This window comes from Pieris rapae, chromosome 12 (genome assembly GCF_905147795.1).
Source record: "Pieris rapae chromosome 12, ilPieRapa1.1, whole genome shotgun sequence".
In the NCBI taxonomy this organism is placed as follows: Eukaryota; Metazoa; Arthropoda; class Insecta; order Lepidoptera; family Pieridae; genus Pieris; species Pieris rapae.
Window position 1 is genome coordinate 4,275,673 of NC_059520.1, and position 25,292 is coordinate 4,300,964.

General features: G+C 31.4%; 3 protein-coding genes and 1 long non-coding RNA gene across 7 annotated transcripts in view; 2 read left to right on the top strand and 2 right to left on the bottom strand.

Annotated features, from left to right (window-relative positions):
- Positions 1-1,131: 1,131 nt before the first annotated feature.
- LOC110993731 (myotubularin-related protein 2) lies at positions 1,132-10,747 on the bottom strand. The gene is made up of 13 exons (XM_022260083.2): positions 10,490-10,747; positions 10,018-10,206; positions 9,613-9,687; positions 8,853-9,038; positions 8,156-8,371; positions 7,688-7,824; positions 5,710-5,835; positions 5,411-5,492; positions 4,392-4,562; positions 3,638-3,845; positions 3,029-3,246; positions 2,102-2,259; positions 1,132-1,466 (listed from the first exon to the last, which is right to left on the bottom strand). Exons 1-12 carry the CDS (start codon positions 10,613-10,615, stop codon positions 2,113-2,115), a joined length of 1,881 nt encoding a protein of 626 aa, XP_022115775.1. The 5' UTR covers positions 10,616-10,747; the 3' UTR covers positions 1,132-1,466; positions 2,102-2,112.
- Positions 6,053-6,487, bottom strand: LOC123689589. The gene is made up of 2 exons (XR_006750540.1): positions 6,267-6,487; positions 6,053-6,157 (listed from the first exon to the last, which is right to left on the bottom strand). It is a non-coding gene; the product is annotated as an uncharacterized LOC123689589 (long non-coding RNA).
- Positions 10,748-11,634: 887 nt separating the features above from the next.
- On the top strand, positions 11,635-16,162 carry LOC110993717 (dynein regulatory complex subunit 5; the record flags this gene model as incomplete). The annotated part of the gene is made up of 10 exons (XM_022260069.2): positions 11,635-11,973; positions 12,134-12,308; positions 12,490-12,667; positions 12,821-13,011; positions 13,337-13,484; positions 13,723-13,900; positions 14,424-14,637; positions 14,987-15,123; positions 15,794-15,883; positions 16,061-16,162. Coding segments are annotated over 10 exons (1,752 nt in total), but the record flags the coding sequence as incomplete, so codon positions are not given.
- Positions 16,163-17,077: 915 nt separating this feature from the next.
- LOC110993729 (formin-binding protein 1-like) overlaps positions 17,078-25,292 on the top strand; it is a 42,744-nt gene continuing 34,529 nt past the window's right edge. For 2 of the 4 annotated variants that reach the window (XM_045630422.1, XM_022260081.2), the window contains exon 1: positions 17,078-17,309. In XM_045630422.1, the coding sequence (XP_045486378.1) occupies positions 17,286-17,309 (24 nt within the window). In that variant the 5' untranslated portion in view covers positions 17,078-17,285. The remainder of the gene's footprint in view (positions 17,310-25,292) is intronic. The other 2 variants (XM_045630424.1, XM_045630425.1) reach the window with 1 other exon arrangement.

Consider the following 25,292-nt stretch of genomic DNA (forward strand, 5'->3'; position numbering starts at 1 on the left):
TCTTTTATTTATACAATAAAACGTAATCGGCTAAAGCAGGGTTACAATTTAAATTGTATACACTGTAGATCACTTGATCTAACGTGAAACTCTCTAACGCCCAAACCCAATAACCTATCTGAAGATAGTCATCTTAATCTAAAATGTAGATAGAAGTGTGCCAATAACCAGTCGACGGATTGTAATAGCCATCTGTCGATAGAAGCTATCCACGGTTGGTCGGTTCGGTGTATGTGGATAGACCTTTGTATGAAAATGACAGTTCAACTGTGTGAACATCCTATCTTTAGATTTTAACTTACTCCAGTTTTTAAAATAATTAAAAAGCTATCCGATATGTTTTAAACATAGACATGTATATTTTAATATAATTTGTACGGTTCTATTTACTTTATTTTGGTTTATATTGATTATCAAATATGACTGTAAAGAGCGAAGTGATTGAATTCTATCCGTCGCCAAAAATGGATTGTCTTCGTAGTGTTTGGTTATTAGGATACAGATAGGAGATCGATAGACTGTCACGGTCTGATTTTCTCTATCTGAGATTGTGGATTAATTATTGGGTTCAGGCGTTCATTTCGAAATTACTGAACTTTGGTGGAATATTTTGTTATTCATATATTGTAATTTTCTTTCCATATATAACAACGTCAGAAAATACGTACTTTACCGACGGTTTATAAAGTTACCACTGTATTTGCAAAGACCAATGTTATTAAAACAAAAAAAATATTAACTATTTCAGGCTTAAAGATCTTTTTAAATATCAAATTGTTACGTCTATGTGAGTTTATGGTGGGGATAAAATCATTTTTACACAATAATTATGTATATATGTATGAAACTAATTAATAAAACTACTTACAAATAATTCACGTTTAGCTTAGGTATAGGTACTTTTTAAATCATATCAATCAAAACTCTAAAATTATGTTATTTTAACTAAAATAAAATTTTGGACACATATAATATTTTTGAAACATTGTATATATTTTGAAATTGAAATTTTAATCGAAACATAATTGTTAATTACAATCAGTCAGTGGTTACTGAAGGTTAATCAAAATAAAATAAATATATAAATTCTACCTTTTAATAAAAATAATGGAGGACGTAAGGGCCATAATAATAAATAAATGCCTAATGATATTTTTAAATATCAGCTAGTGGACCTTTATTAGGGGACTTGATATCTATTAATTTCCGAAATACTAGACATAAATATAAGACTCGTTCGTTTGCCAATATATACGATATATACGTCATATAGGTTTGACCAATCACGTACGTACGTAACGTAACGTCTTTTCGTTATACATTTTGGTTTAGTATTAACAGTCGACTTATTTAACATATCTTTACTTTGGCAAACATGTGTAAAATAAAACTTAAACAATGGCAGTTAAAAATAGTAGTAGCCGAATAAAAGTCTATGTTATTTTTGTTCAAGTGATGTTTAAAATCTGTAACAAAATGGTTTTATTATTACTAAATTATATGTAAAGAATGGTTGGAGCTAACGTGGTATTTTGTTTCGCGTTTTGACATTCGTTGACATGGATTTTAAGCACATATTCTTCGCCATGATAGAACCACCTTTTTTACCATTAATATTTTTTTTCATATAGTAAATTATAACCGGCCCATACAGTTTGTGCATTGTGGCCCAGGGACCACAATGCAACAGGGAAACGGGTAAAAAGTTATAATTATCGGATGGAATACTATGAATTAAACATTATATTAAAGCCTTGCTTGACACAAAAACACAATATAGTCTAACTCTATATACTATAGACTAAAAAGTATATTGACAGCCAAAAATACTAGAATATAATCTAGTCTATTAGTCTATTCCAGTCTTCAAGCTTTTATATAGTCTATAGACAGAATAATAATATATTTCTAGGCGGTAAAGCGTGAATAACTTCAGCCGCTTTTTTGCCGCTGAAAACTCTATTGTTCGTAAGACGTCCCAAATTCATCTTGTCTATACGCGAATATGAACCCAATAAGACCAAGTAATGATTATTAATCTTGGCACAATTATGATACATTTACATTAAAAAGCGAGGCACTACCCAATTATGATACTCACAATAGTTCTCGTCAGACATGATGCGGACTTGCAACGCGTGGTGGAGTGAGAGCTAAGCGATGTTGCCGCGCCGCGTGATCTCCCGCCGCCGCCGCTGCAGCCGCTTCTAACTGCGCTCGTAACGCTACTAACTCGCGCGTACGTTGGAATATTGGGTCCTTATAACAAAATATTGTATTAATGTTCTGCTACTATAAAGGGATAAAACAAACTTAAGGTTAGTATGAAGATGCCGTAGAATACATAAAATTAATCCGGCCTGCACTGCTTTAACTAAAGAGTCACTTGCCTCTTTTCATCACAGCGTAACCCCAATTTAATAGAAAGAGACGAAAGAGTAGAGACCTTAATAGAATGGCGCTGACTTTTTCGGCAGTGATCTATAACTTCTAGGAAGGTAAATAAATAGTTTGATAGCCATATAAATTACATATGTGTATTTAATATTGAATCAACCCTGTTTTGACGGCTGTAAGCTTCTGATCTATAATTACAATATTATACACAAGCAGCTTATTTATTATATACATTAATTCTTTATAAAGATATTAGAATAGTTTAGATATATGAATAACATCACTAATATATTATAGAGGAAAGATTTGCATGTATGTTTTTAACGAATAGGTTCAAAAAGTACTGGACCGATTTCGAAAATTATTTCACAATTTCAATGCTTCTTTATCACTGAATAATAAAGACTATTTTAATTGCAAGAAAAAAATAATGTACTCTACTAAAACTACAATAATTACCCAAGATGTAAAAAAAAGTCTATAATATATCTTCGCATGCACTGTAAAAACTATTGATAATTTGAACAAATCGTTCCACGATATTAAATAAAATATCAATATCTAAAAAAAAATTAAAAAAATGTCCATCCGTGCAAAGCCGGCCGCTAGTGATATATATGTAAAAACCTACCTGTTGCCTCATAGTAGGATTCCATCTGCAGTATAAAGCTTTCCACAGCTTGATGATCCTCAAAGATGCAACTGGTACCAGAACTGTTTGAGGTCTTGAATAGGGCGAAGGTGGCGTGTTAGGACCGAAGGCGCTAGGACCCCAATATAAGGGATTCAGGTAGAGGTCCTGACGGCTGTTTATGTAGGACCATAGGGATACGGTTTTAGCCTTAAGTTCTGGAAAATATACAAATAAGTCAATGTGATGTAATGTCTAAAAATTATATGATTGAATAAATATGATTCAATGTCTAACATGATCTTTTGTAATTAAATTTCGTCTCTTTAATAAATTTTAAAATTAAATTTTTATTTTTATTAAATAATTTTTTGTTAAAATTAAATAATTTTTTTTTTAATTAAAAATTTTTTTTGTTAAAATTAAAACCTTTTAATGTATGTCTATGTGTATGGATGCTTCAAGAAAAGTGCGTACTAATTCTTAAAAGGCCAGCCGTCTGCGAGCCCTCTAACATTGGCAATATCACTTAACATCTGGAGAGGTTCCTGTCCATTTACGTGCGTTCTATAAAAAAAAGCTAGTATAAAATCAATCCAAATGTATCACCTTCTTTAACTCTCTCCCGCTCGGTGTTGAAGAGGAATGTACCAAAACGACACGAGTACAGATGATCGACGATTGTGATAAGGAGTCGTTCAGTGAATTCAAACGCAGTTGGGAATTGTTGTTGCAGTTGCCAAACACAGTCCACCCATTGAACGAAGACCGGTGAACGGTCTGCGTCCGAATGTCGTTCATCTCCGTGGCCTATACGCTGTAATATTCACGTACTGACTATTACACTAGACTAGTTTTCAGTGAGAAATATCTGTTAAACAGTATATTATAGAATTAATAAAACTTAGAACTAAACTTTTTAACTAAGTACCTTCGTATAAATAGATACCCATATCTGAAAAACTGTAACAATTTTGGTTAAACTTGGTCTCTCGGAATATATTGAATCGAAATTTAACACGTGCTTGAAAGCCTAAAAATTCACGCATACAGAAACACCACCTTTTAAAGTCGGTTAATTATTTTGGTAGAAATAGGATTAAATCATCAATCTCTGTTGCTGTTTCTTTTTCTTAGTTTCACATTAGGGTTGCCTGGAATAAATCGCTTGTAAGCGATAAGGCCGCCCGTTGCCTTATAACTTTTGTAATCTGTTTTTTTTTTGTTATGTGTATATTTTTGAATAAAGTATAAATAAATAAGTAGCTTACGTTCATAACCTAGATCTTTAAGATTTAATTCTATGGAGTATAGCGAAAATATAGATACAAAGTAAGGCAAACATAGTAAGTTATAGACATACCAGTTGGAATTTGTGGCCGAAGGACAACCACTCCTTTTCAATCAGGACTTGGAAGCCTCTAAGTGTGCGGTAGAACGGGTCAAGCATGAGCATGGCGAGGGCTGTCAACTGGGCGGTCCTGTCCCAGCCATCGGAACAATGGACCAGCACTGATGTTTTGTGGTTCTCCACCTACATACCAAATAATTTATAAAATCACATAGTATTTTCACATAACATTTGAATGTGACTTCGCCTTTAATTTTGACTCTGAATTTTACCCCTCAACTGTTTTAGGCAAATCTATTCATCTCTGTCAGAATGTAATATAATAAAAGAGATAGGTGACTGTTTAAGAGAAAAGATAACAGTATTGCAAATCTATTCATCTCTGTCAGAATGTAATAAAAGAGATGACTGTTTAAGAGAAAAGATAACAGTATTTTGTTTTTGTTAGATCATCAAAACTTAGTCACTCTCCCTAAACTATGGCAAGGGGGCAAAATGGCTGGCCATGCGTCATACTCGTGAACGGGTGCTACATATGGTGACCGGTCGTACTTGAATTCGTGTATGCGGTGATATTAGTTGTTTATACTACGTATTTGCGTGTTGATCTCACGAGTATGTAAGTGCGTGCCTCTATTTCACCATGCCTCCTGCTGATAGTGGACAAATCTTTGTTTTTCATTTATTTTTTATTCTTTATTACTCAAGATGTAATATGGAACATGGTGTAATAGTTGCAGCTCCTTACAAATATTGTGAAAAGAAAAAACTTGGACATTAAAAAGAGTGGCGGAGAGTTTATTGCCAGTTCTTCTCTTCCTTTCGAAACATTTTATGTATATTTCTTTTTTTGACGTTCATAAGCCTACTTACATGAATATTAATTTGATTTGATTTGTCGTGAAAAATGTATATAAAAGTGCTATCTATTATTTTATATGTGTTTTCAGTAATCAAGAATACATATTGCCTATATGTATTGTATATTTATCAAACATAATATGAGACGTATGCAAATTAAATATGCCCACCTTGTCAACAATCCGAACGGCGCCTGCCAGAATGCATTTTATATGCTTCAACCAACAAGTTGCTTCAATACCACTGAACCATCTAAAACAATGAATATTTGTTATATTCATCTATTTACGCAAAGCAAACTTTAGCAACACGAATATCAATTCGAATTTTTTCTGACAGACATTTGTCTGCCACCAAACAATAAATACTGTGGAACAGAGAAAAGTATGTTTGTCCTGCTCACTCTTAACGCATTTTATTAATTTGTTTCATTCATACACTATAATTTGTCTTTGTTAACACTACTAACCTCGTCTGATCAATTTGTGGGAAGCACAATTCCTTCAACTTTCGCAAACTCTCTCTCATCACGTGTATATTGTGTATATCTAGAAACACCAATTCTGCATTTTGATACGCGTCCTCTGATTCATATCTGAAAAAACCAATCTTATAATTGCTTCAAATATTGTCTGTGGCGATGATAAGGATAAATATAATCGTAAATATTTCATATAATATAATAATCTAAAATAGGGCTAGTCAGCCAGCCGCCTTACTTTGGTAATAAACATGTATTGTCTTAACAATACCAACTCGTACCAACTAACTTGACAGTTATGAAACGCAAGAACATTTTGAATTGAATTCTGGGGTTGGATCTTATATTCAATACCTTGATTGTGATTAAACTGAGTGTGTAGGAGTCTCGGGGGACCTTGATTCGAAAACCTCCGTGAGATTTGGAGTAATTTTTGCTGCTTAAGTTGTAGTTTAAAATAAATTAAATATTTAAAATTTTTTTCGAAATTTTGTGCAATATTAGAAATTTGTAAACAATCCGCCATTGTAAACTTTTCTATTTACCTTGAATTTGCTTATTCAGACCCCTAGATAGGGTCTCGGGGGCCTTGATTTGAACACTTCCGTGAGATTTGGAGTCATTTATGGTATCTGAGTTGTAATTTACACTAATTAAATATTTAAAAACACTTTTTGATGTTTTGTGCAACAGTACAAATTTGTAAACAATCCGCCATTTTAACTTTCGAACTTTTCTATTGGTTATCCAATTAATACTTTTCTATTGGTTACTCTATTTGGTTATCTATTGGTTTTCTAGATTTACTAGAGATGTGACATTTTGCATAAAATTAATCGATTGTTTTTAGTATGAAAAATCGATGATAATAAAGAATTGTTTTTTTTTATTCCTACTACAATAAAGCTAATTACTAAAAATCGATGATAATAAAGAATTAATTTTTTATTCCTACAGCTTATAAAGCTAATTTTTACTACAATAAAGTGTTTACTTTATTTTCTAAATTTTATATTCAAAAATCAGAGCACCCCACTATCCACGTGGTCCGGTCTTGTCTGTTGGCTTTTGAACGGCTCCGGCGCGAAGGAAGAGCAGCCCCCACCCGCTACGTCTACGCCAAAGGACAGGCATGAAATGCCTGTTCTTTGGTACAGCGGGTGGGGGCTGCTCTTCCTTCGCGCCGGAGCCGTTCAAAAGCCGAATTGTTATATAGTTCGGCTAGGTTAGGTTGGTATATTAATATTTAATTTAAATAACTGTTCAAAAAATGAATTATTATCTGGTTCAGTTAGGTTAAGTTAGTATATTAATATTTAATTTAAATAATAATGGAAAGTGGAAGATTTTCATCGAATATTTAAATCGCGCTCTAAATTCGACTTTTTAAAAATCGATATTTTTTACATCCCTATTCATTTTTTAAACGCAATCGGCCATTTCGAATTTGGATTTTGCCAGAAGAGTGTGTTAGTGTTACAGTACGGATTAGCCGTTAAAAATCCGCTACTTTTTACATTTCTTTTGTTTTTTTGTGAATGTGCGTTATTTTATTTGCATTTTTTTGAAACTTGGTGAAATATGCTTGGTAAACGACCGGCTTATGTGGATGACTTTGAGGACGATGGGTCCGGTTAATGTTAGGTATATATGTTTTGTTTTTTTTTATTTTTTTATTGAAATAACTGTTTCTGGTGCTTGAAATTGGTTGGGGGTGATAAGTAGACCCTCCACCCTCCCTCCCCCCCTCTCCCCTCCCCCTCTGACCTCAAAATCGAGGTACTGAATTGTAAACTTTACCCCTTTGTTTTATATATTGAAATTTTTATCGATTATATATTAGTGTGCACTTCACAATATACATACTTTTAGAAATAAATAAAATAAAATGACGGTATTAGTTCCTTCAAAGCTCGCATATAAAATAAAATAAAATAGATTTAAAAACTGTATTAGATATGCTTACCCGCCTCCCTTAGCCTTATTAGCAATAGCATTTGCACTGGGCCGAGCATCCATGATGAACAGTTTATGAGCTTGAGCATTAGCATCCATTATAAGCTGGATATATCTTTCATCTTCACGGCTGCGTTTACCACTAACCTGGGAAAAAAATACACGTTTGAATACATTATCGCACAGAACCCATTAAAAATTGCACAATTGAGTTTAAAATTGAAAAAACAGTAAGTCCTACTTATCCAAAACGCGTCTATAGCTATAATCTATGTAGTGTAATGCTCTATAATCTATGATACTTAATTATACTAAAGCTATATGTGATTTGACTCTCATATCCTAGGATAGAGAATGTATTAAAACTGTTTCAGTGAGGGATGAGTAAAAATGGCTGGCCTTTTAATCAACTTCAAAAAACAAGAAGGTTAGCAAAACAATGTCAAGCTATTTTTCGTCAAATTTAAAGGATACATACCCCGACCAAAGGTTGACTACACCTTGTAATAGTTGCTTGGGAACTCGGATGTATCCAGGCTAATACTGGGATTCTGCCACGTGATCGAAAAGCCGCAACAGAACGGAGGAGGTCATCGTTAGCGGCAGCCGGTACCGCCCATACCGATGGATAGCTGTCACATATCTCGTACTTATCATTTATACGAGTTATGCGCCACATATCATTGTTGACCCCCTGAAAATTTTATAATAAAAATGCTAAAATAGTATACTCAAACAGGTTGACAGGTTGATAAATTTATTTACCTCCATGAAACTACTCTGAAATAACAATCATAGTTTGTAAACATAGTCATCAATAAATTTTAATTCTTTTCTTATTCTTCTTTCTTATATTTTAGTATTAAAGATACATTTTATACTATATACTGACAGTCCAATTAACAAATAAAATAAATAAATATATAAATAATAAATAATATAATAAAATAAATTTAAATGAATAAAACTAACTGAAATAAAACTTATTCAACCAGGTATTAATTAGTGAAAATAAACAATCAGTAGTAATTTTTACAATATTTACATATCATACACATTTTGAAAACTGTTGACAAAGAACAGTTGTGTTCATTGAGATGAGATCACACCTCTAAAAATGTATTAATGGCCATGTGTATGGAGTCATACTTGGAGTCATAGCTTTACACACTTACCATTCTCCTCAATTCTACAACAGGTTCATAAACTTGCCAGCCATCTTCTGCAAAACTTTCTAAATAACTAAATGCAAATAATGGCAATCTATGTGATAGTGGAAATGCCAGTTGTTGTAATTTCTCAAAAATGCCACGTCTCGAATGATTTTCCTGTTTATGAGCAAAGCGTAAGTTTCTCATATCCTGAAATAACACATGATGTAATTAGTATATATGACATTGTTAAGACAAGTCAATCTTGTAATATACTCATTGGAAATTCCCATGTTCTTTTATTGCTTATCCTATAATATATATCATGCCGATAGCTCGGCAGTCTTACAGAGACAAAACAAAATGGGCACTTGGTCCATGGCTTCTTTAAGGATAATGTATGTAATTTATGCCATTTAGGTAGTACGACCAAGGTTGAGCTCAAAAATGCATTTTAATGTGATATCAGGTCACACCTGACAAAAAGCACTGATTAAAATTATGTCATGTATTTGAAGAGATAATAATGATAATCACTTGCAAAAAAATATTGTTAAATGCTTTATCATAATTCTATCTTTCAAGATATTTTTTCTTCATCGATTGATAGCTTTAATAATCTCTATGCTCATACTTTACTAAGTCATCCTTACTTGAACGTAAATTGATTTCTGTAATATAATTACAGGCTCTTATCCTTTACCTTAACATTATATTGTCTCTACAAATACAATTAACAGCACCAGCTGAATGATTCATAATCATAAACTGGTGTTTTGTTTACCTTGCAAAATACTTCAATTCCATAAGAGTTTTCCCCCTTAGATGAAGCTCCACCAACTTTTTCAATTCTGGAGACCTTATTGAAAATATGGATCTTTATAAATACAAATATTTAAAACACTGTAATATTAACTGTGATCAAAGTAAATGAATTAATGAAAAGAGTCAATTTGAGAGTTAATGAATAAATAAAAAATGAATTGTATAAAAATTTAGTTCAATAGTTCCTTTTTATAGATTTAATAAGGTTTTATATACAATTATTAATATTTTATATGTTTCAATCAACTTTGGTAAATAAATAATGTAAATTATGATCAGATGCTGTACTGAGTGAAACATGTTTCCAAGAAAATAGATAATGACTACTACACTACACAGGATGGACATAAATAAAGATACTTACCACACCCAAGGAAACACTCAGTGTACTTTGCAGAGGTGTAATGTCAGTTGGTCGAAAATGCAACTGGTAATTGGTTACTTTAAGAACCCCTCTAGATGGTCCACTATAGGGACAAAGATATGTAACATCCCGAGCAACTCCCATAACTTTTTCACCGTCTAGAAGCTGGATATCACCCAACACGTGAGACTGTAAATAAAACAAAGTAAAACAAATTTACGTTGCTATTCTACTTAAAAAAAAATTATAGTCATAGATACAAGCCTTTGAAAACTCCTGATAATCTCTTTGACTACGAATACGATTTACAAATAAACAAACATGCATTGATTTACTCATCTTGATGTTTGTTAACGATAATAACTTGACAGGCTTGTAGACGTGTTAATACTAAGTACTTTGATCCTTAAATTTTAAAAACAGGATGTGCAGGAATAACATAGGAATAAATTAAGCCTATTAGGAAACTTACGGATTCTTGTCCATGTTTAGAATTCAATGAACTAGATTTGGAGTCAGAATCTAATGAATCAGAACTTGCATTTTTGGACAAGGAGAAGTCTGAATTCAATAATTCTGAGCTGTTATGTTTATCCATTGCTGGTTTCTCAGTTAATTATTATGTCAATTGTTTACAATCTTTTTATTAATCCTTTCTCAGTGTTTAACCAAACAAATGTTTTAATTCTAACAAATTACAATTCCTATTTTGTAAACACACACTAAAGTTGACATCTGACAGTTGAAGGATAGCACAGTACAGTATAACCATTAACCAACGTCCAACAAATGTTCACCTTAGGTAAACTACAGAAGGAAAGTTCAAATTTGTATTATATTTTAAAATCTAGCATTAATTGTGATCATTGATTCTTCATTAATCTACTTTTATTTTTACTCTCCATATTACACGTTAAATTTAAACTTTACATTAAAGTTTTACTTTAAAATTGAATACCGCTTTATTTTTTTGGTCAAATAATTACATTTAAAGTTTTCTTATTCGGTAAAATCCAAATTCTTCGTTTAGATTTTACAAAAACATAAATATGGATGTTTCAACGACTAAATTCACTAAAGAAAAATAGCTGATGTTATTAAATAATATTATGTTTCATAAGCGACCTTACAAATAAACTGTTTCATTATAAATAGGCGGGAGATAGGTTTATGGAGTGTTGTTATAGTTATACGCCTTGTTTAATCAATAAGCTTATAGATATAGATAGACAATTTGATTAGCATAATTTTTGTATGAGGAAAATGAAATTTTCCACAAATATTAACAAAAACACATATTTGGCGTATAAAAATAACCCGAACTTGGAATGTAACCGCATTATAAAAGCAGAAGATTTTGAATGGGATTTAAAACATCCGAAATCCCTCGTTTTACTATGTATTGAAAGCTTAAATAGAAATTGGAGTGGTACGTAAGTAGATTTACGTAATATAGAAATGTTTAAAAGCTAGCGAAAACTATGGAGAACGTATTTATTTAAGTCTTACCAAGGTTAGCTAGGCTCTTTTTATTATTACAAATATTTGTTAATTTATTTACACTTTATTGCACACAATCAAACAATATCTGAGTATAAAATACGGACATAAATATAAAGGGCGTCTCCAACAGATGGCTTTGTAGCTTATAAGCAATTGCTTCCAGGCAACCTAATATACCTATGTACTTTTAAATATATTTTAGGTTACCCAAAACTCGAAGAGTTGGTACAAAAGGATCGGGAGTATTTTTTAGAAATTTTGAACACCACTCTACCACTGCAGATTTTGGTAGACAATATAAAGAATGATATTTTTTGGAAAAGATGCTACTACTCCAAATGGTCGGATTACGTTGAAGCTATTGGCGACAAACCATGGATTAACATTTTTATGGAGAGATACTGTGCCGATATTTTAGAGAGCATGAACCCCCGAGAGTATGACCCAGAAAAGGTAGTAATTCTACGATTTTAATATCATTCTTGTTTTGGAATAAAATATCTAAAATAAATATTTAACAGATATTAAAATTGGTTTAATTAAATTATTTTTTTTGTGATAAAAGTTAATAAATAAGTTATGTAAATAGATTAAGTTATAATACTTTTTCTAGGTTCAAGCATTAATAAAACTTTGTGGTCCATACATAGAGTCGTTATCGATACGACGTTTAATACCAGCCGATATAATTAGTCAAAGAATAACGTCTCCAGAGATGGCTGATTTGATTACAACTCAAAAGCAAAACCAAAATAAACTTTATAAAACAAACGAAGAAGTGTCAAGAGGTGGGTGCATTCATATCCCTAGTCTCCGTTCTAGAAGGGTTGATCCGACACTCGAATAGGATAATACAAATTGTGTATTCGAATTCAAACGTGATTCTCCTAACATATACGGCCAAGGTTTCGAAAAGGAGGTTTCATAACTTTTTTATTACTAATACAAAAAGTATTAACCATTTTTTAGATCATATATCTCTGCATGCTGCACTAAGCAATTTACACAAATTAGTTGAACTACACATAACTTATCAGTTACGGTCAATTGGAGTTGAATATAGACGTGACCAATTCCAATTCACAAATAATGATGCAAAAAATTTAGCTAAAGGACTTCAAAATTGTAATTTACTTAAAGTTTTAAGGTAAGAATACAATAAAATATATCATTCATTTGTTATTTCTAAAATCAATGAAATTATTCTACGTTCTATTGTTACCATTTGTAAAAGATATACTATAAATAATGACTTTGGTGTATGGAGTAATGAAAACATTTGTGTTTTCATTTTTTACAGAATAACAAGAACGGATATGAATTGCCAAAGAGTAAAATATATACTCAGAGGATTACTATCAAATAGTATACATTTAGAAACTTTAGACTTTAGTCATTGCAAAATTGGGAATGAGGGAGCAAGTCATATCGCCAAGTTTATGTCCAAACATGATAAATTAAGAAACCTGATTTTGGCTGATAATGTTTTTGGTTCGTAGTTTCTGACTGCAGCATTGCTCTATTTTATGAAATATATAATTACTCTTTGACTTCCTATAGCGGTCGATACGATTTTGTTAACAATTGTAATTCTTTCAACATCCGAAGCTAATCTTGCAACCTTGCGGATCGTACAAAGTTTCTGAGTAATGGTGAGATTCAGAAATGAGACTTAGCGCAAATCCCATATGTCAAATTAAAATAGTACATTTTTTATCAATATCTTAATGTACAGTATTAAGTACAGTCTTAATTTCAGTAATAAACCATCAGTCTTCAGTATCAATCAGCAAATTAACAGATTTTTTTCTGTTAGGTCCGTCAGGCATTGAAATGATATCCCAAGTCCTTAATCATGCTAGTTGTGGCATACGAACATTGGATTTAAGGCTGAATAATAAACTAGGATCTGATGGTATCGCTCATGTTGCTGTGTCTTTAGCTAGAGGATGTAACCTTACATCGTAAGTATCTTAATACAAACTTTATTATTTATAGTCAAGTATCTATCTATATTAAGTAATTTCATAAGTACAATTTTCATATGTATTTAATGTTCGCTCGGTTTTGTGTTTAAAGCCTTGTTCATCATTCGCTTATTCATTAAAAGAATTCAGTCTAATTGCATCGTTTTAGCTAAAGTCACCAGTCTCTTTTTCTCAAATAGTATCCACCATTTGACAGAAAGAGATTTTTTTTCAGGCTAAACATATCAGGCTGCGGTATATCACCAATTCCTATACAAAAACCCCCAGCTGGTGTCTGGTCAGCGATGAATGCAGCCAACCCTCCAACTTGTGGCGATTTATTGGCCCGTGCGATAGGATTGGTCAAAACACCACTAAGATCATTTGACATAAGCGTAAATAATATTGGATCGGTAATGCCATTCATTTTCATATTTAGCGACTCGCTTCGCCTTACACCTAAACCTTCCTTAACATAATTAATTTTTGATAATGGTGAAAACCGCAATAAATTCCGTGCACTAGCTTTTTCCTAGACGTGTCGAAGGAATTTTTTTATATCTACTTTCTTTTTTGTCTACATTCGTGAAATTTTTGTAGGCACCGTTGAGCTAGCGTTCGTAAGAAACGATTTTGTTCGGCCGTTTTTCAGCCGACTTATTTTTCAAATCCAACTACCACGTAAAAACGATTTGGCGATTAACCCCTACCTTTCTTTATAATATTAGTATAGACATAAAAAAGCGTGCGTACAAACTAAGTACTTAAATTATTAATGGTCTGCTCTAAAACGATAACCTATGGATACACATAAGAAGTTTTGTCCATAAATTGTGAGAGGTTTTTACGACATTTATAGAGAAAATACACTTTGAAACTGAAAGTTATGACAACCTGAATAGTTTGTAGTCCTTAATTATTTTTTTTCATTTTCAGCCTAGCGATATGACTTTATCAAACGCGATTTGTTTGAGCTATCTAATAGATATCAATCTTAAAAGATCTGGCATGAGTCCCGTAGCAATGGCTATTGCTGAATCAGCTTCCGCAGCTCAAAGATTAAGGCGTGAAGCAGAAAAGGGCATTCGATTTAGGAGAAGTGCTGGTAGGGTTGTTCAAGCTAGACGAGTCGTCAAAGGAATGAATATTGGTACGAAGTCGATGTTGGTGTTTATTGGCACACGTTTAATTTTAAAAAATAATTAGTATATTTTCAAGTAATTAAGCACAACAAAAGTACTTAGTCTAAAGTGTAGACTTAACTGTTCATAGGAATTCTAATTAACCTTTTAACAAACTAATTTAACATATCACTCTTTTAAGTGATTCCTAGAACTTATGTAGGTATATTTACTTTATGAATAAAATTGTTACAATTTTCTTAGATTTAATAATTTTTTGTTACTGTATGTACAATATTGGTACCTCTTAAAACACCCTTTTCTACTAACAAAAATCATATTTTTATGTAATACATATTTTATAATTTATTATTAAAGATGCTGATCCAGTTTTACTCGCGCAACAGCTTTCAGCACGGCCTTCAATAGTATCGGTTGCATCTGAAGATGGTTTTTATTATAACGTACAAACTGAACCATTGCCCAGAGAATTCGGCTTTGTTCCTGCTATCAAGGTTTTATATTGCTTTAAGTAGTTTAAAATAAAATTCCACTCATGCACGGGCTGTACGACTGTTTTCATGTCACCTGTACAGCTACTCGCGCGGCCTAGACCCGCGCGCACCGCGCCCGATACATCGCAACAAAAACCATTAGGATCTGTTGGAATATAATTACTAGAACTATGTAAAAAATACTAGAGAATAGCTTTAAGGATATAGATTAAAATACATTTTTTAATAATTAGATACCCATGACAATAATATTTTAAAGTTGAAATCAAACTCAATTTCGCATTTAAAACTATAAAATATTATCATAATCATAAAGTACAAATATTCAAGTTTATTTTCACGTATGATAATTAAAGAAATATAATATAAAACTTACGACATAATTGCCGACACTCGGAAACAGTTGTTGACAAAAAATAACGTTAAAAAGTAAGATTTTTTTTTTTACAAAGAACTCTTCATATTTCATTGCCATCTGTGGTTTATTTGGTAAAATATTTCGTAAGCTATCGTTCTACGTCGCTAAAAACGTTTATTTCTAACGTCAGTTTGAACTAGATGTGACATCTAGTACGCCACGTCCACGTACAAAATAGTGGGTAAAAGTTATACAGTTTTCATTTGTTTTTTCCGTTATAAGATAATTGTTTAATAATAGGTTTATTTGTAGGGTTCTCTCTCACATTCGCACACTTCATCGGTAACTGGCCCTCCAACATCGAGAAGATCCAGCCATCATGTACTGTTCGAAGCTGATGAGGTATATTTTTAACACTCAAAGCATTGTAATCACAGTATTGTAATTTTTTTTTAATTGTGAACGGCAAAATCATCTTAATTGCTACATACCTGGTATATCGAATAATGTTTTTAACTATCACGAAAATAAAAATATCTCTCGCTTAGGTCTAATAACTTATCCGGTTATTATTTTCAGAAACTGGTGAATAAATTTGAACGAAGAAAGTCTGACGGGTCAATTTTACCACAGCAAACTCAACCAATAAAAATTTTCATTTCGCGTGTTAAAGATAACTGAATAAAACATTTCATCAGACGTAGTTTTTAATATATTTTAGTATTTAAATCCATTAACATTATGAAATCATTTTTGTTCCTTCCTTTTGCATCATCTTTTAAGCTGAGAACGTCTCTTTATTGTGAGCGTACCGTTTTTCAATAAACGGTAAACTCGATTTGACAAAATACAAAAGAAAAATATTTATTGTTAAGAAGAGTTCAGATAGACTGGTTTAGATTTCATTTATTAAAGAGCATTCAGATAATAATCAAGTATCACATCTACAACGACCAACAGGTTTAATATATTTTTATGAGCACTCCATAATCTAGACAAGTATCAATTAATGCTTGAAAATTGTTTAAGCATAGAGTGTCGTCATGTTGTGTTCACAAAAGAGCGTACGAATTCTTAAAAGGCCGGCAACGCATACGCGAGCCCTCTGGCATGGATAGTGTCTATGGGCGGCGGTATCACTTAACATCAGATGAGCCTCCTGCCCGTTTGCCCCCTGTTCTATAAAAAAAGGCCTTATTAGTAGATTGATTATTATGAAAAATAATCCCGTCCCATCCATATATCCTTTTCCGCCTGAATCTTTAACTTGATATGTTTTTTTTCCTAGTAAAGGGAGTTTTTTTACTTAACATATTATATGAAAATAAAATTTGTTATCATCGGCGTCAGCTACGTTGAAGTACTTAGTGAAGAAAGTGAAAGCAAAAGTAAACGTTGGTCTCCCATACAAGAAGACATTTTAAATTTAAGTCCAAATGATATTATAACAAAAAAAAATTGTTTAATGATATATAGGTAATATGCAATCGTAAGTCTATATTACAAGCCAATTGTCAATTGCCAGTCAATTGATAGTTCATCCAAGTGTCAAACAGTTAATGTCATCTTGTCAGGGTTGCGGCCTGCGGGGGTATCCAACGTAATCTGTGTCTGGTTCTTGCAGTCAGCCATGTTTTGTGTATGGAGATTGAAGTGAAGTGGTGAAAAATTTACAGAATATTTTAATTGTGTGTAGCGTAGCAGAAATCTGTTTACTGATGGGAATAATATCAATTTTATCTATCCACTAGTGCTAGTGAGATTTCAATGTGTTTTGTGAAAATTGTGTGATTTCAACGTAAAAATGAATTGGGGAACCGAGCTTTGGGTATGTATTTAAAATTTTCATGTCTATTGCCAATGAAGCCGTTATTTAAACCGTATATAAGTTTATGAGATTAATCTCTTCCCGTCCTAATAATTGTTCATGCTTCGAAACGTGTTGTTTAATTGCAAATAAGCGTAACCCACTGAATTCTTGGTGTAAATACGTAAACTATATTATCATCTCTTCTCTAATTTATTATTAAATTACTGTAAGGCAGTTACCGTAATTATTTTTCTATTATTAATATTTATCGGGTTTACAGTAGGTTTGTTCAAATTTGGCATGTATAAACTACTTGTAAACTTTTTAATAACACTTTCTCTAACAGTTTTATAAAAGTTGTGTAAAATAGGTGAATACAGTTTATGCAATATGAAAATACCATACAACAAAAATTACTGTAATAATAATCAACAAATGTCAAAGTTCTCAAAAGTTGTAATTGTGAATGTTACTTAAATAAATGCCTTAATGTTTGAATATTTTATCCATTTACTTTATTTAAAAAGTACTTAAACTATATAAAAAAGTACATGAACATTATCTACCAATAAATATTCCTAAACATTTTTCAAATTCATTTTTGTTAGACACACCAAAAATATATTGTACCTTTCAAAAGTAAAACTAAGTAACTAGGATTTTGTTTGCTTTTAATTATATTATTACTTAATTTGATGATTCTTAATAGAATAACTCACAATATGTAAAAAAAATATTTGTTTGTTTCTTTAAGGAATAAAAAATGATAATTTCATATAAAGTTTTAATAATTGTAAGACAAGATATTGTTTAAAGACTGAAATAATTATTACTTAGTAGTATTTTTAATGGCTTTTTCATAGTATTTCTAAGAATGCTCTTAATTTTCCCTCATTAATTTTTATTTCTAAGAATGTTTGCATAATCAAGCGTAGAGTACACAAAACATTATTAATGTAGTAAATGTGAACACCTTATTGTATAATTTTTCCCAAATTATTATGATCATATTAAAAAATCATAAGTAGGTCCTCGCTAAAGTACTAAAACCAAACCACATGTTAGCCTATTCTATTTTGGAACTCTTCCAGAATCTTTAGTCATTTTATTAGGTTGTTGACCCCAGTTGTACAAATAAATGCTATCATAGCAATTGCGAATATAAAATCATGTTAGTTTTAAATCTAGAAATGTGAGTGGTCAGTTGGCAAGATGCAAGGTCGATAGTGATGGCAGGTTTGCATTCCACAGACTATGTACTTGTTGTGAAATGAGTTGCACACTACTCTACTACTACTCACCTAACTTTATGGACAATTTGCAGATGTTTTATGTTAATTATTATGTTTATTTATGGGCTATCAAAAGTTATTAAGTATGTCATAATTAAATCTTTACTTCCTTTACTTTTGTGATGCTATAGATAATATAATATTAATTTTACATTTTTAACCTCTTAATATATACATTTGATATTTACGTGGCGCAAATCTTGCAGTTTTATACTCGACGCTTTTAATTTTTACGCGTAGCTTTTAACAGAGGAGGGAATGAAGGGCTCTTAAAAATGCAACAGGATTTCTGGTAGGCTTGTGTGCGAGGGAGGAAGTGTTTTGATTGTTGGTAAAACAGTCTTATCACTTAATAACTTCCCTAAATACTAATTCGTATATTAAAACTTTAACTAGGCTACGAACTTTTTGTCAGTGTCAGTATCGTAATACGTACGAGTTTGACAAACTTTTATTATCTATATTATTATGTCCTGATCTCTTTATTTAAAAAGACATTATATAAAATAGTCTACATTGTTTTCCTTACGTTTGTTCAGAATAAAATTTATTATTTATTAAAAAATTACTTTCCTGGTAACTTGAAAATACATTTTCCATATTAGTTAAAATTGAATAGTTAGTGCCTCATCTAATAAAAAAAATAATTTACGATACATAGTAGATAATTAATTTACCGTGCCTTAAAGTATTTGTATAGAAGCTTTAATGTATGCGCATGTTTTTGATAGAAAGTCGAAAAAGTACGATGTTTTCGAATCAAGTTTTAAAATGATTTTCGCTTCCATAAATATTGATTACTTTGGTGTAGTTATTGAGACGTAACATGAAACTAATGTAAAACTCTTGTAACATAATATACCATAAAGCACCGAAGCAATCTATACCATGCTTGCAAAGATTAACATAGTAAGTATGTGAATACATACTTTCGTTATGTAGATTTATTATATTGCCGAATTTCCTTATTATATAAATGTAAAATCGTTTGAGACATCCATAATTAATTACAATAAAACAGCTTAGCTTAGCAGAACTTTTATATTGGTACGATATTTTTGCCTTAAAACTTATCAGCTTGTTGCGTTTACATCAAGCGCTCGTAATCAAACGTTAGTAAAATCTAGTTCTTAATACGACGTAGAACCATATTCGCCGTTTATATGTAGTCGCCAGATGTGATATGGCTATTGTTTAAAATAAATATAAACGATATTGAGAAGCAGGTAGCACACAATTGAATTATCTTCAGCTGTCCGTGAACTAGTTCGGTAAGTGTTTTGTAATCGCGACCTGGATACTCGCCATACTTCGATAGACATACAGATCGTTTGTTCAAAGTATGGTGTAACTATTAGTCACTAAATTGTACTAATTACGATATCAGTTCCATCTGAAAGCCTTAATTTTCATTATTCAAAAGAACAATTGTTTAAATATCTATTAACGTGTTAGAAACAACAGCGATCTTTTTAACGTGAACGACGAACCAAAAAAAGGAAAAATTTGATATCCACTTCATAGTGTATTATGGAAATTATTTACAGTTGACTTTTATTAACTAAACTAGAGATGATCATACTGCGCAGCCGCCCGATTCTATTACAAACTAAATAATCTGGCTTCTCTTGCTGTTGTTGAGTACCACTAGTCATTAATTGCAATGCAGGCGTAGGCCTGATATGTCGATTGGCAGCAGGTCCATTCGCGGACTCCAACCGGTTATACCAGTACACGCGGAGCCACGCCAAATAAAATGGCGTCTACGCACATTACACGGAAAACTCAACCATGTACAGTTCGAATTTAGGTTTCAATTATCCCTTTGAGTTTTGCAAATCATAAATTATTAAAGCATCTGGCTGGAGTTATTTTTGAGTACCCCTAAAGGCTTGTGGAATTGTCTTGAAACACAAAGTACCAGAATCTTATAAATAAGCGCATTAGTATATAATACTATCGTTATCATTCCTCTCAAGCATACGTATTACCCCAGTAACAGGTCTTTTTCTATGTACAAAAACGCTCCAAACATGTTTTCCTATTAATTAAATGGATATTCCATTCCCCATAAATGGACACCACACCGAGACGAGTATTATATTATCGCCTACACTCATGGGAACGAGATGTAACATTTGACTGAGTTATGTACGAAAAATGATACGGAGTTCCGCAAGGCAAAACTCCTATGTTACGTAATTTTATAGCTCTTTGTTTTCCAAATTAAACAAACGGTGAAAGCGGTTATTATGAGGAAACCCTTAAAATCTTTGTTGTTTAAGCAAATTTTAACAATACATAATAAGCATATAGATGTATTTCTAAATTGGATTGCTTATTTGCCATCTATGATTTAGTACTAAATCAGATTATATTATCGAAACAAATTATTCTACAAAGTTTTAAAGTAAATTATCAATACATTAAGAAAAAAATAATACCTTAAAACTTATTTGACATTCTAAATCGCCAGACACCATTGATAAAACTTTAAGAGTTCTGGAATCTAGATTACGATTACTGTAATAGCTAATTGCAGGTTATTACAAATCGCATCAGGCTCAAAACAGGAAACCTTAAATGGTAGGTATTTAACTAGCCGCTAAAGAGGTTAATCATGTTGGACATTCTAGATATCTTGCAAGTAAATGGATATCAACCGATAGTTATTGAATTCCGTTCGTATAAAGTTTAGATAGATTATAACGACTTTGATTTTGTTTGTGCATATTTGAAAGCCAATTATAAAACAATATGGCTTCTAATCGTTTGTAAGTAATGCTACACTTAAGCAAAATATATTTAAGGTCATGGAAAGTAAGATTTGACGTTCGAAGAAGCTATCGAAAAAAAATTCAACTCTAGAAGGTAATATATTACATAAATAATTTTCAAAACGTGTTTGCTTATATGAATTCGTCGTACATTCGAAATTTCTCCATCTGTTCCGTCTTGGTCATCGGAGCGCGCGCACCAAGGCGGAAGCGATCGTTTCATTAGAAATTTCATTTGCCAGATCGCATCTGTTTACATACCATCGTTAATGCTTCTTCAAGTTCGAGGTCATTCACTTGGTCGGACGCAGATTTTTAATAATTATACAGAAATTCTTTACTACTAAGGATAAATTATATTAATGGAATTATTATAGTTACTAACTGTTAATACCTGAAAGTCTGCCTCCCCGTACGTTAAATTGTATTAGATTTTGACATACGGGAGTGATAGTTCGCGATAAGACTCTTTCCCTAATGTTACCAAGACATCCCATGAATTGAAGTAATATCGACCTTTTTTTTAAATTCAAAAGATTTTCAATTCAAAATGTATTTTTCTACTATAATCCAAATCAATAAAATAAAATGTATGAGCAACTTATTAATAATTAGCTCAGCTCGTAATGAAATAACATTTTCCTTGGAATTTTCTCTATCTAATGCAATTGTAATTAATTAATGATCTAACAACATTTATAATTACTATTTTCTACATGTAAAGCCGTTAAAATTAAATTAGCATTTAATGAATTATTGTCGATTATCGTAATTAATACAAATTATTAATTGCCTAATCATAACAAAATTAAACGTCTTTTATTTCTTCCATCTTATTTTTTTTCTTTAAATTAGTTTTATTATCATAAATTTAAACACTTTAAATTGATAATAAATGTCCTTCGACCTTGTATGGTGTGTCACTTATGCAGTGGCAGATACAGTTCTATATTAATATAACAATTTCTTTTTAAGTCATTACGAAGGATTATAACGATAAAAATTAATCGATATCGGTCTACTATCTAATAAATCGTGAGAAACCTGGGTAAGGCGCGATAACCTGATAGGAAAAAGATAATTTCGATAAATGTGATTAGATTCGTCTAGATGTTATTACTAGATTTGAGAAACGGTTTGCGGTTTTTGAATCTATGTACCAGAAAAGGGGTTTATAGTTTATATTAATACAGATTTTTATTTACTTTGATCGTACTTAGATATACCTACTCTAAATCCTCACGTATTTGTATGTGAAATCAAAATAAAAAATAATAATTTTGTTGTTATTCTGTAATCATATTATTGATGAAATCGTTTTCATAGTATACTGATAAGATAATTCTCTCTGTAACATCATAATAAGTGAGGTCCATTAGATGTAGATAAATGTTTTATTGTAAGGAAAACATAATTTTCATAATTTTTTTTAGGAAACTCATGTGATAAACAAAGTTTACAATTAAATTATTTGTAAGATATAATTTAAATAGAGACAAGAAAATATTAATCATTTTCTCAATATCAATTCAAGTAATAAAGCAAAGATAGTTAAGATTGATATTTATTTCAAACTAATAATAGGCACTATATATTCAAAATTATCTATTTTGAACATTAATGTTTATACAGAAGCATTTACATTTCATATGTGCAAGTTAAATTACATTCTCTTTTCAAAAGAGATATTTCTGCAATGTATATATGGTTTCATACATTGTCAAGCGAAAGTGTGGATCGATTTGCTCGCCGGACCGGACCTTCGCGGGTCCAAGCAAGTGGGTAATATGTCGCGCTCCACTCGCTTTTTCTCGGACCACTTTCTTAGAATTCAGTCCACTGTTTTCATATTACCACATTTCATATTTACGTACTCATTTTACCAGTATATTCAGTACATGGTAAAAATAGGTGCAGGTGGTGTTGGAAGTGTCTGGAGTGCAACAGACGGCCTTATTTTATAAAGAAGAAAGCCAGAAAGCAAACAGTTTTGACAGAGAGTATAGAAAATAAGTGCAGGCATCGAAGAAACAATCTTATCTATGATATCGAAGGAGTTTAAAAAAAAAATATACCCATCGGCTCGTAGCATCGGTCATAAAGTGAAAGAATACTTTTAAATTTAACATAAATAAATAAAAAAAGAAAAGAAAAATATTTATTTACAATGTTAAATAAATAAGTATAATATTTTTCTTGCGACAGTTGTAAACTTGCGTGCTTTCCGATTCGGAAACCACAGACTTGCGTATTATATGAGGTTATTTCTTATAACTGTTTATATGTATGTCTTCCGGTGAGATCAGACACCTTAAAAAGGGGACATAAACCTGCAAATGAGAGCTCCCCTCGTTCATATTATGCGTCACCTGTTTGCTAAACAAGTGCATGTGCAAAAGTGATTCAAACGTCAATTCTTGGTATTTTTATGATTTAATTTAAAGAGACCAAGATTTTTTAATTATTTTCTATTTATAGTTTCGTTATAAGTTCTGTGTGTACATGGTCGTGCAATCGTAAAATCATTGTGGATTTCATAGTTCTTTTGTTTAAGAATGAAATTTGATTTTAAATTTAGAAACGTCGCGAAAATTATTGAATGAACTAATATGATGATAGTTCAATATTGGAAATATGACAAACATGTTTGTTCAAGAATGAGGTAATTAAAAAATGTTCCTAATACTATTCAAAAGCGTGGTAAAGGCAGAATATTTTATAACTATTTGTATTAGTAGTTTGTAAGACCAATAGTTTTAACATTAAGCATCACACTTGCTCATAGAAATTACGTATTGAAGTATCTATAAGTCAATCGTTTGTTTGAAGTGTGCATAACTTCACGTAGGCATTCCAAGTTCGAGCTTCGTGATGATTGATTGTTGAATTTTTGTTTTGATTCTTGGCAACTTGACTTTAAATGGTAACCGCCTTGTTAAGCGTAAGAATTTAGAACTTGTCGTTTTTAAAAATAATATGAATATAATGATTTCTCCTTTGCCCGCGTCTCGGGAAAAATAAAAAAATAAAAAAATGTTTCGAAAATTCAAAATAACATGTACGTAACAGATGTAAGAGAACTTTATATTATTTATATTATGGTAAAAGTTTTTTAATATAATTTAATGAAAATGTTATAAGTTTTTAAAGATATGTATGTATCTCTCATTATTTTTTACATACAGTACTTAGTTAAGGGCGCTATCACCAAGATTCCCGCTTGACCCAATCTTGAGACCGGCTTGATCTTTTAAGTCTCATAAGCGAAAATGAAAGTGAAATGTTACGCTGTATTTTTAAATTTGTTTACTTGTTTCTGTCAGGATCAGTACGCATTTAGTTTCAGGTACATAAACGGATATTGACCTGTGTATTATTCTTTGAATGTTTTTTCTCTTGGGTCTGCCCTAATCATAATTCATAATAAATTTAGCTGTCTAGATGTTTTCTTTCAATGAATTGTTAGTTTATGTAAATGGATTATATTTGTGACGGTCACGAAGTCCTACGCAGATTAAAATGGTCGTTGCTAACAAGAAATATGAAAAATCTACTTATAAGTTGTATAATGATCGACTTTTGTGTAGTTATTTATGGAAATCGCAAGGGAGCGGCAAAATCTCATACTTAAAGAGATTACGGTAGAAGTTTTAGTTTAGTTTAAGTAAATTAAAATATATTGTAATCAATAAAAACGTGCAATTTATTATCAGCTGTCATACTTGTAAAAACTTTATTTATAAATTAATTTGTAGACAACTACTAACAAAATTAAACTAATTAAACACCATATGACTCGTTACTCAAAATACATAATAGTAAATTATCAATAATATACTACAATTTGTGCATTGGCTTCTTGGCCTACACAAAAATTGGGTCACATATAATACGATCTTGGAGTAGCAGACCAATTAAAGAAACACGTAAAA